This window comes from Cuculus canorus, chromosome 2, assembly GCF_017976375.1.
Source record: "Cuculus canorus isolate bCucCan1 chromosome 2, bCucCan1.pri, whole genome shotgun sequence".
NCBI classification, from domain to species: Eukaryota; Metazoa; Chordata; class Aves; order Cuculiformes; family Cuculidae; genus Cuculus; species Cuculus canorus.
The window spans coordinates 153,420,740-153,440,027 of record NC_071402.1 but is presented as its reverse complement, the minus strand read 5'-3'; the positions used below and the strand labels follow the sequence as shown (position 1 = coordinate 153,440,027).

The 19,288-nt window shown below is 41.8% G+C and overlaps 1 protein-coding gene across 10 annotated transcripts in view; it reads right to left on the bottom strand.

The window, feature by feature from the left end:
- KMT2C (lysine methyltransferase 2C) overlaps positions 1 to 19,288 on the bottom strand; it is a 216,326-nt gene that overhangs the window by 125,734 nt on the left and 71,304 nt on the right. For all 10 annotated transcript variants that reach the window (XM_054060776.1, XM_054060778.1, XM_054060777.1 and 7 more), the window contains 2 exons: positions 15,116 to 15,254; positions 379 to 585 (listed from right to left, as the gene is read on the bottom strand). In XM_054060776.1, coding sequence (XP_053916751.1) covers positions 379 to 585; positions 15,116 to 15,254 — 346 coding nt within the window. The remainder of the gene's footprint in view (positions 1 to 378; positions 586 to 15,115; positions 15,255 to 19,288) is intronic.

Below are 19,288 nucleotides of genomic sequence, written 5' to 3'. Positions count from 1 at the left end.
AGAATCACAAATCACACAATCATTTGGGTTAGAAGGGACAATAAAGATCATCCAGTTCTAATCCCCTTGGCAGGGACACCTTGCACTGGTTCAGATTGCCCAAAGCCTCATCCAACCTGGCCTTGAAAACCTGCAGCGATGGGACATCCATAACTTCTCTGGGCAACCCGTGCCAGTGCCTCAACACCCTTACAGGAAAAAATTTCTTCCTAACATCTAATCTACATCTCCCTCTGCTTGCAGGTTTGGTGCTTGGGTTCCCAATCCCACCAAAATACTAATATTAATGAACTGCATTTTCACAAATACACGTTATCTGTATCTGTAAAGATGCTTCCTGAAATCATGCAAGAGGTACTTATTGCAGAACGGACTTACTTCTTTTGTCCTCTCTGTTTGCACGACACTGAGTTTTGCTTTGGAGTTCTTTCACAAGCTCCATCGGTGTTGTCACTGGCTTCATTCTTATTTAAAGGCTGATTTTTCCATGGGATAACATATCCAGGAGTTGGACTGAATTGTTTTAAGTCTCCTTGTCCTAATGAGCTCCGTTCTCCACAGTAACAAAAGGCGCAGAGTTGTTCGCTGTGGAAGGAAAGATAATTACTTCTTTTTGGGGGGAGGCAAAACAGCATTAAAAACACCACTAGAGAGCAACTTTCATGCCAATTTAACCCTTTACAACAAAGCAATAAAAGCTCCTGAGTGCTTTCAGGTATCAGAATTCAGCATTCCAGAACACTATTTACAGCTAATTTCAAGTTACTTTAGAAGAACACTTTTTATCACAAAAGTCCATGATTAACAAAAAGACCCACATATAGTATTCAAATTATTAATATAATTTTTTTGTTTTAAAACTCTGTATCTTTAGACAAGTGCTTGCTAAAAGGTGTTGAAAAACAGCACCAAAAATAAGAACAGAATCAGAGGAAGAGCTTCATTAACACCTCACACCCATTGCCACTGCAGAAAAGGCAAAGCTCTGCCTTTTTGGACACTGCTCATTACTACACCTACGCCTTTCTGTTAGCATGAACACCTTATGTGTAACACAAAGTGCAAACACAACGCACCAAAAGGTTTAATGAAACATGGAGCAAAAATGGAATACTGAGAAAATCACAGCACTGGCTACAGCCACATATACCAGATCATACAACATACACAAATCCAAATACCCTCATTTACTTTAATAATTAAAAACAAAACAACACCTAAAAGTTTCATTAGTGGAAATTTCTATTTACAGAACTGTGACTACTGCAATATCCCTGTACCACTTGCAATTATGTTTTAACATGCATAACATAGCAACAGCACTGAAATGACAGCTCTGACAGCACTCCTTGTGTCATATCATATGGAAGCTACTGAAAAATATTTCTATAATAAACATATCCACAAACTTTAAATGTGAACTTCTGCAACTAATGCAGTTTGCATTAAAGGAAGGCCATTTAACACTTTTTTTTTTAATGCTTAAATGAGCAATTCTGTTTTCTTCGTATTTATGCCCCTAAGACCCCATAAAGATGCCTTAGGGAATCAGACACTTGGATAGAGGCTTGGTTTGTCCTGGTTCCCATTTAAATAGATTTCAGTGCATCTGCAAGTTAGCACATTTGGGTTTGGGGCACTCTGGGTTGGGTGGGTGGGTAGAAGGAGGTAAGGTGGAAGGATGAAAAAAAAAGTGAAGTTCAACTCTTGTGTAATGTTCACTAAATTCTCGGGGTGGGGGGAAATATGGAGTGCCTGTGCTTTTCAAGCAGGCGAGGCAAGAGTAGCAACAGAGAAAGGCTAAATTAGAAAAGGAAAGTTCCAAATCGGAACAGAAGACACTGAGAACCCAACAAAGCCCCTTAGATTTGGTTTAACATAGTCTAGGACAGGTCTTTTTGCCCCCACCACACTGGGGGAAGGTGGGAGGAAGGAAGAAATGAAATACAAGTGAGGATTCCCCAGGCTTCCAGGGATGTGGTGGAATCTCCATCCCTGGAGGTGCCCAAAAACCGTGTAGACATGGCACTTTAGGACATGGATGAGCAAGCACAGTGGTTCTGGCCCAGCAGTTGGTCCGGATGATATCAGAAGTCTTTGCCAACCTTAATCATTCTACACAAAATGCTTCTGAACTGCTCTAATGTTACAGCACTGCTAACACCAGACAGTCAGATGTTAAGGAAGGGAGCAGCATGTCACGAGCCCAAACAGGAGTCCAGAACGAAGCCAAATAATTTTACTTATTCTCTATAGGTAGGACTGCATGTTTCTAAGGCAGACAGACCTCTGGGGACATGCAGATTGGCAGGCAGGTCAAACAGGTCTCATTCATGGCACTCAACTCAAGATCCTACCATAGTACTGCTGGGAAACACTCATCTTCAGACTCATTGCCTTGGTCACACCCCCCTCACTAATCCTGCCTGAACACAGGCCCAGTGTCAGGTAGCACAGCCTCCCGGGGAGCTGACGGTGAATGTCTGACACATTCCAGAGACCTTTAGGAAAAGGTAGCTGAAGACAAAATTATGCAAAAGAAACATGTAGCGTAAGAATGGGGAAAAATGAATAGTTACAGCTAACCAGTACATATGTCTATTTCATAAGCTGGTTCTCAATGTGAGAGCAACAAAGAAATTGTTATTTCTATGTCAGTGAAAATAATCACTGGAGCACCAGTGAAACCTGATCTGGCCTTGCAGCCAGAGTTGGTAAGATGGGAAAGCAAAGCTATTTATGCTGGTTGGGACTAGAGAGACTTGTGAGGAGACTTAAGAGATTTAAACAGACAGCACCATGGTATATAAATGACATGAGTTACAAACACCAGATTATCCACAGCGGAATAAATAATTATTCATACATCCTGTTAGGACAGACTATCACTGCTCATTAAAAGGCTCAAGGATAATTGTGACTAAACAAATAAAGCTCCTTAAAGTGAAATTGTAGCAAATATGCCATAATGTTATAGTTTATAAAAGACAACTACAAAACAAACTAACTTTCAAAGCTGTACTATTTGAAAAAGGAATGCAAGGGTAAAGCAGACATTTCTGGAGCCTGTAAGGCAGCTCTAGTATCACAACTTCCAGCAGCAGCAGCTTTCCGCAGACAGACCGAAGTGAACCACGAAGAGCAGGGAGTTTCACAGCTACTGCACAGCGCAGTGTGGACAGCTGTGAGGCTGTCAAGAATCATATGGTTTGTGCTGCCAGTCCTGTTCCAGCAAAGCTGGGGACCACAGCTGAGGCAAGCGGTGGAGTGCTCGCCACGGGGAAAGAACTGCGGGAACCCTCTGCTAAAGGTCTGCACGTACACATAGGTGGAAATAAAAGACAGGAGCAGTAGAACCTTTCCTGATGATAGCCTAGAGTCTGTGAGGCTGAAATAGAAGGAAGAGATTATAAAAGGGAGAAAAAAGGGTTTCACACCTTTCAGAAAGGGTAAGTGGGGGGGACCTCAAAGGTACCAGGCACCCCAAACATCTAGAAACAACCAGCAGCAGTGTGCTCCCTGCTGAGCATCTGGATGCCAGAGAGACCCTCTGCAAGAAAGCCACACTCCCCCACCTCCAAGACATCACCTTGCTGACATGCTGTGCAGTACCATCACGTTAGCCTTTTAGGTGTAAGCACTCAGTAAATATTTTAAGTTATATCTGTGTGGGCAGAAGGTAGAAGTTTTTATTCCTATCATCTGAGGATCGCTGAAAGTACTTACAAATCTACTTTCCATATGTCAATATGCAATTAGAGGATCTAAATCTGGGCTGCAAGAAGAGCTCTCATACTGATGATAACAAAATGGAGATACTGGCAATTCTTAAGATCAAACTTTAGATCTATTATCGTAATTAGCACATTTTCAGAACAGGTTAATTCAAAACAGGATAACAAGCAAGAGACGATGTGTCACATATCTTTTTATAAGCTACTAAGGAAAGAAAAGATAAGAAAGCTCACCGATACTGAATTTAAGATATATCTATGATGTTCCAAACCAAAGTATAAATTCATCATTATTTGTAACTTCAACTTAATTCCTAAATTTTCACAGAATAAACACTATCTTTTCTTGTGTGTTTAAAATTGCACAGGTGGTTTATTACCAGTAGGTGCTTATAAAACTCACCTTGTCCCAAAGGGTTTCCTACATCTGTATACACACAAAAATTAATAGGTGATGGAGAAAAAACAACATCCAGATCAAATCAGATATACAACTGGGTTCATGGGAATGAAGTAAGAAGCAGTAAGGCCTGATCCTACCAAGCCACGAGAGAAGACTCAGAACTGGATCTTGTTACAAAGATGCTTTTTCCAACAAGAAACACATCAATCAGCACTCTGGCACAGCTATTTTTTCCGCAAGTTCTTATTTCACCAAGTTGCCCAGTTGGTGCCTCTTCCTCACAAAGAATTTACTCAATTGCCTGACAAGAACCTGAGATGCTACAATCCTCTACAGTCCACTCCCAACAAAAGTCGAGAAAATGTCCTCCAGGCAGTTAATCCTGGAGGAAGGGAGAAGACCAGCCACCTTTTCCTCCGCCTGACCAATGACATAGAGTCATTAGGACTCACCCTAAAACACAGACTTTGCCATACAAAAGCGTTCATTTCAACACAAGCAGTATTGGGCAACCAGTTGCACAATATTACATTACAACCAGAGAAGGAGAAACACCTTCTGGCTTGCTGACAATTATTAGAAAATTACAGTAAAATTGACAGTCCCAAAATCTTTTTTTAAACAGAATTCAGGCTAACCATCAGAATTACCCACACTTCAAGCACAACAGGTGCCACTAGTTATACTCCCAAGAGCATGCAGAAACCCCTCCTGGATGCTTCCGAGTTGGGAAATGGCACCGGGTATCCTGTGCCAGCCAAGGCTCCTGGATAACAAGCAGATGTGCAGACTGATCGATGTAAACACGTTTGGTTTATGCGGTGTCCCGTATTTCACAGATCTACACTTGTGTCTGACTGAGCACCATGGTGTGCAGCTGGTGGACATTTTTAGGTTGGTCTGTGTGTGAATCTCAGCAGTATTAGATGCGACATCTCACACTCCTGCCCATTTTTTATATCTGGGTAAGAGGCACACCAGTCTGCAACAACACAGGGCACTGCTGTGCAACCTCGCAACTCTGTGTATACAGCCGGGGGAATACATTTCCCTTCCTCATTTTCATGGGAATAACTTTCCTCTGTGTCTCCAAGATCCCTGCACAGCTAAATGCTGAGGAAGACAGCAAGTGGCCAACGTTGAACACATCTGTTGGTAAAATGCTTGAAGTTACACACCCTTTTTAGTACTAAATAGTGAAGGAAACAGACTAAAGAAAACTAAAACTCTGCAGCCTCTCGTTCTGCTGAGAGGTGTTTTAAGGTCCCCTTCTTCCAGGAGAACATTCAAGGGGGAACCTGAGCGTCCTACAAAGATGAACAGAAGCTGGCAACAGCTGAAGAAATACAAACTCATAGATCAAGCTCAAGAGATGCTCTCCTCTTACCTCTTCTCCAATACCTCCCTGCCTACTGTGAGACACCAATTATCAAAGTAGTTTTACTGTGCATTCCACGAGTTCCCCTTTTCGATCACTCTCATTAAAGTGGAGGTCGCTGCTGCTGTTTAAACAGGAGAAGGCAATAGACTGTATTTGAGAAAAGCCAAGGCATGCAATTCCAGTAGGATCTCTAAGCTATAACATTGCGTTAAGTACTTAAGTTACAGATGATCACTCCTGCCATTTGCTGTGACAACGATTGCACTGAAGTTAAAAAAACAAATTGTAAAGTGTGAAAATAAATATCTATTTCATTCAGGCTTCGGGTTGAAAAAGAAGGTGAAGAGGGTATCATTTGTTTTTTGCTATGAGTTTGTTTTTAAAGGAATTGTGTAATACTTTTCCTCAGTGTCTGGAAGTGCCTCCAGGATGTCTTTTTCACACCCACTTCGTCATTTTTGAAGGGTGAAACTAAGAAGCATAAAGCCTTGGGTTGTGTCAGGGAAGTTGTTACAGAAATTTAAAATGTTTTTAACATCTATTTTTCACAATAAAAATTAAGCTCGGCACAATGAAATGGAATATTTGGGAGCAAAACAGAGCTTCAGAGCATCATTTGTACTGATTACCAAAGCAGACTGACGAGAATTGGCCTTGAGAACTGTTCATCCACCTAACCCTGCTAGTAGTTTAAACATATGTTAAAAGGCTAAATTAAACGCTACAGGGGATGCACTATTTATTTAGCTATGCCAAGTTGTGCTAATGCACAAACTACTTCGCCTTCATTCTCATTTCACGTTGTTATTTAAAGAATGAATTGTTTTTCTCCTTAGAGAAGACACACCATCGTATCGTTTATGTAAATTCCAATCAAGACCCGCAAGCTGCATTTAAAGTGAAAAAAAGATTTCTCACTTAAAAACACCAGGGGTCTGCATCAGCGCGAGTTCTAATATCTGTGAGATCTTCACAGAGGTGTAGTTATTCTAAAACTCAGGGGTTTACAATAAGCTTTTCAGCTTCTTCTAAATAGCCTGTAAATATCCTGGACCTCAATAATGAAGTAGCTTGAAAGGACACTACTGAAGAAAACTCATAAGGCAAAGCAAAACAATCTCACATTGATACAGGGTTAACAACCCAATAAATAACCTTTGAAACGAATAATACTCTAAGATAGAGAAGGATGAAAATGTGGATATACCACAAAAAGAAAGATGCAAAAGTTCTCAGCTGCAAACTATAGTTAAGCTTTTGACACGTGAAGCATTTGCCCTCCAACAGGAAACTGAATCATAGAGCAACCTGAAATTTTGAAGCGGTTTGCGTTATTACATAGACTTGGCTTGGAAATCAGTATTTAACTTACACAGCACAATTTTTTCAATAAGTAAGAGGGCAAGAGGGAGCTCATAGGAACCTCAGGTGAAGAACTTTAAAACTTCAAGCTTGCACAAAGCAATTAAAAGGCATTAGACAATAATTGCTTTCCAGTTTTTTCCAACCAGCACAGCTAGATTTCTCCAGCCATGTAATCAACTACAATACTCGTCTCATTTAGAAGGAAGAAAACATTACCCTCCATACACAACCAGCAAAACACCACCTTTACTGACATTTTAGCATTTAAAGAATATGAAAATACACTCTAAGAATTATAGAACGGTTTTGTTTGGAGAAGACCTCAAAGATCATCAAGTCCAACCACTGATCCAGCCCTAGTAAGTCTGCCACTAGACCATGTCCCCAAGTATAACATCTACTCGTGTTTTAAACAACTCCAGGGATGGTGACTCAGCCACCTCCCTGGCAGCCTGTTCCAATGCTTGACGACCTGTTCAGTAAAGAAATTCCTCCTAATATCCAACCTAAATCTCCCCTGGTGCAGCTTCAGGTCATTTCCCCTTGTCCTGTCACTAGCTACTAGGGAGAAGAGACCAAAAACTACCTCACTAAAACCTCCTCTCAAGGAGCTGCAGAGAGCAGTAAGGTCTCCCCCTCAGTCTCCTTTTCTCCAGACTAAACAACCCCAGCTCTCTCAGCTGCTCCTCCTAAAGCTTGCGCTCTAGACCTTTCACCAGCTTTGCTGCCCTTGTCTGCACACACTCCAGCATCTTGATGCCCTTCTTGTAGTGAGTGGCCCAAAACTGAACACAGTATTTGAGGTGCGGTCTCGCCAGCCGAGCACAGGAGTATGATCACCTCGCTAATCCTGCTGGCCACGCTATTCCTGATACAGGCCAGGATGCCGATGGCCTTCTTTGCCACCTGGGCACACTGCTGGCTCATTTGCCACGAGTATGTGCCATCTGTAACCTAAACAACTGTTTGAATCTCAATTAAGATTTCATACACCCTAAATGCAAGAAGGGTTACCAAAACACCAGTGCTGAGCAAAGTTAATTTAGAAGGCTACTTTTCAAGCCCATCTAGAAGTCATTCTTGAATGTCCAACTGAACTGACTCGTACTCTTAAACAAAAATCCCATAGAGAACGCAACTGGGAGCATATGTGAAGGGTGACATTTCACACAATTCTGAGAGGTGATTTAATGTCACATTGATGAAACCCAAAGAATAAAAGGTACCATGGCTTGAACCCTTGGTGTGCCTTTGTGTCCCATCCATTGAAGCCAAATTCCCTCTCTTGGCAAACCAACACAGATCACACCAAAACCACATAAAGTTCACAGAGTTGGCAGCACCTCTTAGGAGGCTGCTTCACATGAACACTAAGTAGGGTGTTATCTGAAACCTACTGATACTGAACATACACCAAATCGGCTTTAAAAAGCAGTTTTCCAAGAAAGTTTCATCAAAATTGTTCAGCCACACTAGGGATGGGGAAAACATGCTGTTCAGCATCATTCAAACATATATTTCCTTTGAAAATACATATGCAGAAGAGATTAAACACAACAGAGTGGGTCTCTGGTCAAAACCATGCTGGGTCTACAGGTCCATCCAGCTCTGTGTGGTCAATGTTAGAAACAGGATAAGCAGATGAACCTGGGATACTAAAGAGCAGGGCACATATACAATACTACATATCCTTCCCAGTATTTTTAATTCAAGCCTGCCTAAATCAGCTGTGATTCCTATATATTCAGTAATTCTCAGTTTCTCTTTCATGAACTTGCCCAGCCCGCTCTTGAACACACAAATTTTCAGCAACACTCAGGATCCAGCTACCCTCCCCATGCCACCTGTCATTTTGAAGCTTCTTCTCTTCCTTCTTCCATCTCTTTCCCAGACTGAAGGTTCCTAGGTTACTTAACTGCAAGTTAATCTTTGATCAACCTTTCTGCTGTTCTGTGAAACTTCCTCAGTTTTACTATATACATTTTTGAAGTTCCAGATACACTTTCTGTAACTCTATGAAAATGAGTCCAAACTCATTTCTCTAAATGCTTCTAACTTAAACCAAGTAGATCACATGTGCTCAAGCAAAGCTTTAGCACATTAAAGCTACAACCTCAAAATTTCTCTCTTAGAAGCATAGAATGGTTTGAGTTGGAAGGGACCTTGAAGATCATCCACTGATGATCTGCCACGGGCAGATACACCTTCCACTGCATTAGGCTGCTTAAAGCCTCAGCCAACCTGGTCTTGAATACCTCCAGGGATAGGGCATCCACAACTTCTCTGGACAACCTGTGCCAATGCCTCAACACCTTCACAGGAAAACATTTCTTCCCAATACCTAATCTACATCTTCCCTTTCCAGCTTAAAACTGTTACCCCTCACCCTACCACTGCACCCCTGATAAAGAGCTCCTCCCCAGCTTTCCTGTAGGCCTCTACACTAAGCATGTTCCATTCTTGCTCAGTCCCTATGTGCAAGCAGATTCCATCTGCACTATCCTTATCCCATGAACAAACTGCCCCCCAGCAAAGGTTAGACACACTGTCAGGGTTCATCTCTGTGACTACAGCTTAGGGATGCTGTGAGTCCAGGTTTTGTCATTTCATTGCCTGTACTTTCACTTACAGATCATATGGGAAGCCAAAGGAAGCAGGAAAAGAACACAGCCTCGGCTGATAAAAGAAAATTAACACAAAATGAAGAAAGGGATGAGAACTACCATGTCACAAACACATCTGGAAGACACCGGAGATGGAGGGAAGGAAAATGCAGATCAGGCGAAGAGTGAAAAAAGAAGAAACCACAACTGAGGGGACACTGAAACAATTATGAGAACTGATGAGCAGAAACTAGATCTCAACAACATGAAAAAAGACAAGAGTGATGAAGAAAGCTGGAGGTAAAAAAAAAAAAATCAGAAAAGTTGACATTTGGAAGAAATGAGAGAAGACACTGTATTCACTCAATGCTGGAGGAGAACTCAATGCTCACACTCTTACCATTGCCTGCAATTAACGTGTATCTGTGCAACCCTCTGACAAAGCAGGTATCTCATCCACTTTGGAGCTTTGTCTACATGGGCTACTGTGTAACAAGTATCGATCCTTCAGCACAGCCTGACAAGACCGCCAGCCATGAAACCCTGCTCATGCAATGCTTCTGTCTGTCTGACCACCATCTCTCAGAGGAAAGAAACCTGCCAGCCACCAGACATGACCTGCTAGCACCAGGCTTGCTGGCCACCTGTGGCAGGACCGCTGCACATGAGCAGCAGGACAGACCCCACTGAAGATGAGCAGCCTTAGCAAGATGGCAGCAAGACAGAAAAACTGCCTAAGATCCATGAGTGGGACTCCAGAAACCTGGAGCATCTGCACATACAGTGCAGGAGACATTTCTGAACATGGTTTCTGTGGTTGGATCATCTTATCATAACAGATTAATTCAAGGAGCAAAGGTCTGTGCAACTTAAAGACCTGGTCATGAATGTGAAATCCCACAAGGCACCAAGTTCTACATGACAGCATTGAACACATTACGGTCACAATGTCAACAGTTCAATCTAAGAAAAAGGCACAATGAAAGCCGCCTGTGAAACCTTTCTTTGGCCTCATTTGTGCCCTACACCTTCTGTGCTTCAAGACAGAAAGAACACAAAACAGCAAGAAGAATGAGAGCTCAAGAAAATATCACCTACAAAGGAAGTATGAACCAATTTTTGTTAGGAAGTTAAGGCATGCTGGGGAAATAAACTTAACTTTTTGCACAAATCTATCCTTCATTATCCTTGGCAGATGGTACAAGCAGTAATGGGATAATCCAAGAAAGAGGAGAGCATCGGTTAGATGTAAGGAAAGCGTTTCCCATCGTAAAAACAAAGAAGAGACTGAGCTTTTATTGTTGGAAGACTGAAAAGCAGTTTATGTATACTTCTGTCAGGAATGACAGCTGTAGACATCCACCTTAGGTGAACTAAGTAACTTCCAAAAGGTCCCTTCCTGTCCTAAGAATTCTACGTAGAGCTCTTTTAACAATGACCTGTCACAAAATCCTTCTTGAGACCATTTCCCTGGTCAATGTGTGAACAGACAGGATGGACAATCACTAAATATTTAGGTTTCTTTCTCACTTTTCAGCATGTGGCTTTAGCCTTCACCTACTAACACTATTCAAATTGTGCCCTGCAAGCCAAATTACAAATTTACGCCTGAGGTTGACTGGTTGTTGATACAATGGTGAAATATTATTTCACCACTTTTAAATAATCTATTTTTGTAACACGAAGGAATGCAAGCTCCACTTTACAGATTCAGAAGTCAATCACTGACTTCAAAGGGAGATACTGTAAATGCCTACACAGATCTACACCTGAAAGTGTAAAGACAAAACTCTGTAATGATTACAAATGCCCTGTTAAGTGCATAAGGTCCATTCTTTGCAGAAAGAATTCTGATACAAAAACACTCATGTAAAACTACAAAACGTATTGTTTCAAAAATAATCCAGGTATCTCCTAGAGTATGTGCTTAGCTTTGCAACCTTAACAACTTTTTAAACATATTTTTAATATTAAATATTTTATCTAACCCTCTCCTGTCTACAGATCTGGATACTGCTTCCACCACAGCAGTATTACTCTGTCCAGATTATCTAATCTCTCTGCCACTCCACAATTTCTTTGTTCACTGGGTGTTGTTCTGAGTGTTCCAAGTTTTGTAACGCACTTTCTCTGACGATTAAAAACAAAAAAATAAGGAACAAAGATAAAGAAGTTCGCTGCTACTTTTTCACCATTTTCTTTGTTCACACAATTCACAGATGTTCACCAACCACATCTTTTTGGTGGAATAAAGCATCCCAGCCCTCCATCTCCAGACTGCAAATTTGACCTTAGTAGCAGCAACAAAATAAGGGGGAGTAGTGCAATTGGCCTGGAATGATAATTATGAGCTTTGTCCAATCACAAGCAAAGCAGGAAAGCAGGAAGGTGTGTTGCCAGGATGGTTTCTTCATAGTTTAGCAACAGTCTCATACAAGCAGATATTTAGCAGAGCAAAGTACCAAAATAAAAAAAAAAAGCTGTGTGAAAATCTTAGCTTCTACTTGTTTATTTTAAGAACATTCTCTGTTCACGTTTATGGCAAAAGGACTGAAAATGTGCAATTAATGCAATTCACAGTCTCCAAAAGGAGATGAAAAAATAAAATGAATCCAAAGGTGTTTTGTTCTTCTAGAAATTGTGTTTCTAGGCCATTCTCGTTAGCTTTTACTGCTTGGAGTTGACAATGTGGGAAACAGAGGAGGAAGGTAGAAGTGGGCTCTGCTGTGTCGCAGCCGGCTTCTGGCTGCGTGCCTGCCTCATGGGCTGCACTTCCCTTGCTCTCTGCAGGCAGCACAAACCCAGGGAGCAGATTCTTTTCGAAGAAGCTGGATTCCACTCAGCCGTAAGTCCTGGGCTGACAGAAGCCTCTCATAAGGCTTATAAAAAGGAAAAGGGAACAACCAAAGAAAAAGGCTCCAAAACCCATGACGCTCATGATATATAAGAGCTGGCAGCATTACTTTTACCACTGCCAAGCTTGATAGTTTATCTTCGCTTGACGTTATTGCCCCTCCCCACATGTGGTCAATAATTCAGTCATTCTTTACGAGCACACGCACATGCCTCACCCCCTTTTGGCCTCCCTACCCCAGTATGGCTCAGATACCATTTATTTTAATGGCTTTTAGCACGCTGCTTTCCGAGCACTAATCTAAAATCTGTTATTAAATTCCCTGTGCCAATTCCATCTGCAGTCAGTAGTTCTCCTGGACTCCCACATCCCACCTCAAAAAGGTTCCAACCTTGACCATCTTCTCTCTCATCTTTATCTTGAACGTTCTTTCTTAGTCTCAATCTCAAGAGGGGTCCAGAGAAAAATACCACACAAGCCAAGCTCGGGTTAATCTCTCAGCTACTGTAATTCCCACGCCTGTTCTGCTACACCCTACTGTGTTAAAATTTCTGTTCTTCAGTAACGTCAATGATTTCATGTAAATGACTCGGTTTATGCCCTGTGTCTCGTGCTTCTCTAACTCCTTCATCTTCTCTACTAAAGACAGAATCCCAGCATTCTCTTATACTCAGCTCTGAAAAAAAATGATGCAAAAATGGCTTTGTCTATACCTGCATCTCCTTCTGCTGGATGCTTTGGTTCTTTTCTGTCCTCTAAGCAATTTCTGCATTGTCTGTTTGAATATACTCACATAACCACCTTATAGCAGCCTTCCAGTACTTAAAGGGGGCCTACAGGAAAGCTGGGGAGGGATTCTTTATCAAGAAGTGCAGGCAGAGGTTGAGGGGGAACTGGTTTAAGCTGAAAGATATTTCTTTCAGATATTAGGAAGAAATTTTTTGCTGTGAGGGTGGTGAAGCACTGGCACAGATTGCCCAGAGAAGTGGTGGATGCCCCGGCATGCTCCCATGGCAGGGAGGGGTGGAACTGGATGAATTTTAAGGTCCCTTCCAACCCAAACCATTCTATGATTCTATGAATTCTCCTATATCTCGCTTTAGTTATTTCTAAATATGTAAACATTTCTATTGGATTACGTTACACTATAAGACAGAAAGAGAAAAGATTGCCAAACAGAGATGAAGCTGAGAAGCATGCATTATTTGGAAATCAGCCTCAAAAATATCTAAGTCACATGTTTAAAGTGTCCATGGACTTACACCCTATCCTAAATCTTGCTACCTTTCCTCACATTGTTACACAACTGAACCTCATCAGTGTGTGTTCTTGCACATGTTATATTTTCTCCTAAGAGACTGGAGTCAAGCCACTCAGAATCCCATCCTCCTGCTCCTGCCCAGCACAGTGGCAGAGCCAGGACACCACAATTTCTGATACAGATGACTGATCAAGAAGTTGGGGATCAGCAGAGATTTTCTTCTGCCAGGTTTCAAGACACAATGCCAAAAACCCTGACATCTATTTTTTTCCTCTATCACTATGAGGATATCAATGACTTCTGCAACTAAGACCAATTCTACATCTAAGTCTGGAACCAAAATTACCTGGGATCAGAGAAACCTCTAAGTCCCAATTAACTGTTTCACATCTCCTTAACACATTTATTTCCAAAAGGTCCGAGACAGGGTCTGCTCCTTATTATTTTTACTAAAAATTGATAGTACTTAGCTTTACAATGCTTTGACCTGCCAAAGCAATGGGCCTATAACAGCCTTTGAATCTTAACTAATATAACTCTTCCAATCGAAGCTGAAGGGAAGAGTAAGTTGAGGGTAATTAAGAGCTGGTTCAGAACCATGCAGAAGTTCTTTCAGAAGGCTGTTGTCCAGCATTTAAGGCTGGGGAAAGTGCTACAATCAACTATTCATGATAATAGCAAGAACGTAACCTTGAGAAGAACACAGCAAAGATGAAACAGCACTAAAACTGTTGCACATGATCCAAAACAGGGTCAAATATAGAATCAAAACAGCCGTTCATTCAAGTTCCTGAATATTTACTGCAATTTAATACCAGCTTTGGAAAATTCCATTAAGAACAGAAATTTTGTGTACTGAATTCAGGTGTACACACGAGATCTCTTTAACAGAAATTCTCTGTAGGAAGGGAAGTATCTATTCAAACCTAAGAAGTCTGAGAGTACATAAAACATGAAATTATATGTGCCACAAGTAAATCAAGTAATTTTTTGCGCATGGAAAACATACTCTGTGTTGAATTAGAAGGAAGTAAAATGATGATGACAATTATATTGATAAAAAGTTAAAAAAAACCCCAAACATTATTTTCTGTATTGTTCTGAGATTATGAAGAACACAGTGGAAATGACAAGAGATTTGTTTTACTTTGCTCCTGAAAATGTAGATATACAAGCTGAAACTTCAGAAATAATTTTCTATGGATTTTCTAAGACACCATTTTCTCAGTAGGAAAGCTTCAGTAATCACTTTTTATTTCATATCACTTATATGTTTTAATTTAAACAGCTAATATGGTGTAATTCAAGGGTTTACAAGTGTATTTGAGGACAACACTCAAGGAAGGTGCTCTTCACCTTGATCTCTCTACCTGCTAATTAAGCTACCCATTTCAGGCCTAGGCTGCTGTTGCCAGCACTTCAAAGCATCAGCAGCATGTCCCAAGCACTCTGCACCCCATTCTCTGACTCCCAGCCCTGCCCCTGACTCAGTGCCTTCCTCCTCCTTCACTGACCTGGTTTTAGCTTCCACACCCACGGAGGCAGTGGAGCTTGCAGACTCCTCGGACACTGAGCGCTGAAGGACTGGTGTTAGCTGCTTGGTGCTGTCCACTTCCGTTTGGGCATCCTCTTCTGCAGATTGCTCTTTGACTTCTGTTCAAAAAATAAGAAGAGTACCTTTTTATTAATTTATTTATTTATTTAGATTACAAAACCAGCTGTAAGCTTTCCTGTGGGCTGCAAACACTCATTTTACTTACACACTGATTAACCCAGGTAACTACGTTATCAGACACAACAAAATTACCAGAGTAGGAAAAACACTGTCCTTCACATCAATGAAATCGAATGCTTATAAAGTTCCTTCCATAACACAGCACACCACTGTGAATTAAAGATGTTCAATAAGTAACGAGGAATGGGGCAAGGGCAGCATCATTCAATAGCAACCTTTTCATACCGAGTTGCCATTTCAGACAATCTCATTCTCTCCACATCTCCTCTTGTGCACCTACTCCACGATCCCTGAACAAACACCAGGGTGAGCACACTAACCTGGGATATAATAATCCTTTTTTCCTCCCAGATCAGTTTTAACTTGGATCAATTCCCTGCAACAGTTCATTCCTGATTACACTAACTCTATGCTGGCCTAGGGTTGTGGAGGTGAAGGAAGGAAGGACATGGTTTATGCCAGCATAAAGTTCACTCCGAACTATCAGGATACAAGCAAACTTCACAGTCTCCTTTTCCTTTAGATTACTTGTTACAAAGAAATATATACATCTGCAACTGAAAATGCTTTTCTTTGCCCAGAAAGTTGGTTTCTGCTTAGAAACATGAAGAACCAAGTTGCCACTCTCTGTACAATTTAAATTTCATAGAATCATAGAATAGTTAGGGTTGGAAGGGACCTGAAAGATCATCTAGTTCCAACTCCCCTGCCATGGGCAGGGACATCCCACTAAATCAGCCTGCCCAAGGCCCCATCCAACCTGGCCTTGAACACTTCCAAATTTGGTTCCCTTCTTTGCCCAGAGTGAGTCAGGGATTTGCCAGAAGCACACAGCAACACACATCTCCAAGTGCATGTGAACGCACAGGAACAAAATGCCAGGTCCTGCACTTGGGACACAACAACCCTGTGCAGTACTACAGACTAGAGGAAGAGTGGCTAGAAAGCTGCCTGGAGGAGAAGGACCTGGGGGTGTTGGTTGACAGGTGTTGGTTGACATGAGCCAGCAGTGTGCCCAGGTGGTCAAGAAGGCCAATGGCATCTTGGCTTGTATCAGAAACAGCATGACCAGCAGGTCCAGGGAGGTTATTCTGCCCCCGTACTTGGCACTGGTGAGACCACAACACGAATACTGTGTTCAGCTCGGGGCCCCTCACCACAAGAAGGATGTTGAGGCTCTGGAGCGTGTCCAGAGAAGAGCAACAAAAGTGGTGAAGGGACTGAAGAACAAGTCTTACGAGGAGCGGATGAGGGTACTGGGGTAGTTTAGCCTTGAGAAAAGGAGGCTGAGGGGAGACCTTATTGCTCTCTACAACTACCTGAAAGGAGGTTGTAGAGAAGCGGGTGCTGGCCTCTTCTCTCAAGTGACAAGGGACAGGTCAAGGGGGAATGGCTTCAAGCTCCGCCAGGGGAGCTTCAAACTGGATATCAGGAAAAAAAAAATTCACAAAAAGGGTCATTGGGCACTGGCAGAGGCTGCCCAGGGAGGTGGTGGAGTCCCCATCCCTGGAGGTAATTAAAAGATGAGTAGACAAGGTGCTCAGGGACGTGGTTTAGTGGCAGATAGGAATGGTTGGACTCAATGATTCAAGAGGTCTTTTCCAACCTGGTCATTCTATGAGTCTATGAACAAATAGAAGGGTTGTAGGGCTGTAAAATTTAGTATTTCCACACTTCTCCATACTTTGATTTTGAAACGCAAATAACATAAAAGTGATAGGACTCTGGCACAACCAGCTCAAGACACCACTGCCTCCTCCTGTCTGTCTCCAGGTTACACCTGTCCCCACAGCAGAGCCCGACCAAGGACCTGCACCGGGCTCACACATCACCATCCAACGCACCACCCACAACTTCCCCTGAACATGGGTTGAGCTGAGGGGCAAACACATCCAGCTCTTTCAAAAAGTCCAGTTAGAGTAAAGGAACAGATTATTTAGAAGATACATTCACTTCTTTAAAAAAAATATAAAAATCACGTCAAAATATAATCAAATATTGCAAAGAAATGGATGGGTAGAAGAATCTGTAACAGGAGTGGGCATGCACAAAACCTGCTACAAGCTTTAATCTTATTTATAAGAATAACAGAAGAAAAAAGAAAACTCTCAAAACGTGATACTACACAGCTTGGTCTGTAACACTGAAATAATATACCTGCTAGAGCACATGAAGTAGGGGAAATCTTGTGTCTGATGTGCAGAGATTGAAGTAAAATCATGTTTTAACCTAGAGTGAACTCACTTAGGAAGACAATGCAGGATGTTTGAAACACTCAGTGAAGGCACCTAAAGCACACTGAAGGGCAACAAAAAATTAAGAAAAAAAAAGTAATAAGAAGTTCCTGATGGCTGTGCCAGGTACTTAGTTGAGAGGGGTAAACCAGAAGTGCTTCGCCTATTTCAGCTGAGATTCTCAGCTCAGGAACATACAGCTGAAATGGTTTTTGGACATCTGAAACATCTGAAACTGACTTGTTATCAGGTACTGGAACAAGCAGCCCACAGAAGTGGTGGAGTCACCATCCCTGGAGGTATTTAAAAGACGTGCTTAGGAACATGGTTTTGTGGAGGACTTGGAAGTATTAGGTTAAGGGTTGAAGCTGATGACCTTAAAGATCTTTTCCAACATAATTCTAAATTCTAGATTCTGTGAGTCTACCTGTCTAAAGGCCAAACGGCTCCTGTTAAACACAGTCCACCAACTTATCCTCCACCCCAAAAAAAAAAAAAAAAGCTGGACAACCATCTGACACTAAATAAATATCCTGTTGGGAATGCTGAGAATACAGCCCTTGTAATAGTAAATGGCTCTGTACAGAAAACAAAACAAACCCAAACCCCACACCCTTAGTTTTTGGCACGTCTGAACAAACAATCCTTGCAATCATTTCTGGACAAGGATTCCTGAATCAGGCAGCATCCAGTGGAGCCGTTCATGACAGTCTGTAGTTAAGTTTTCAAAACATGTTGGCTCTGAAGGATCATTTCATGCAAATAACCCCCTAATTTCTAAGTATACAGCCTCAAAACATAAACACCTGTAAGACAGGCAGATGCCAAATTGCTAAAACCAAAACCCACAACACAGATCAGGCCAACCATGCCTGAAGTTCAAGGAAGACCACCGGAAGTCGTGGCCTTGCCCTGATCCATCTTGGCAACTTTAGTTAACCTAGTTAAAGTTTGAAAAAGCAGCTCTGCTTTATTGCGTGCCTGCAGAAACTTTCAAGTAAGCAAAAGCCATTTACTCGCTGTCAGTTTTCATCTCATTATACGTTAATGCACACCCATTACATGGGAAAGGCCAAGTTCAGGAGCACTAACTCACTCTCAAGAAGTCTGGACTGTGTAAGAAGACACAGATTGTTTCACTACACACTGCAACTATACGAGCTTACATCCTTATGGTGCTTTTCCCCCTGCTGTTTGCTTCCCTAGAAAAGAAGGGACCCAAATTATACTAAATGAGACAAACAACATCTCAACTGCTGTCTCTGCAATAAACCAAACTGTGGCTCAATATGCCGTTGGAAGACTGAAAACACGGTTCTCACCGAACAGAATGAAAGCAGCATTTACATTAGTTGTGTGCGCCATACTTCAACTTCACTAAAGTTTTCCAAAAGAAGATCAAGGAAGAACAGAAGTAACACACACATTTCATAAGTCAAACTCCTTGGAGATGGGAGTCCAGCACTGGCAGTGCAAAGGGTCAGCAGATACTCTCCTTGCTACCTCCAAGATGTTCTTGGAAGCATCTGGCACAACATATTAATTGCTTTTCACTCTATTTCATGAACGTTCATCAGACTCGGTTATGGCATCCTACTTTGATGTTTCTGGGAATGAGGGAACTATGAATGATTAATAAATGTGCAGCTCATTTGCAGATTCCTATCTAAGGCTTTGTTTGGCATCCTATTTTCTTGACTTTCTGTCACAATGAAGGT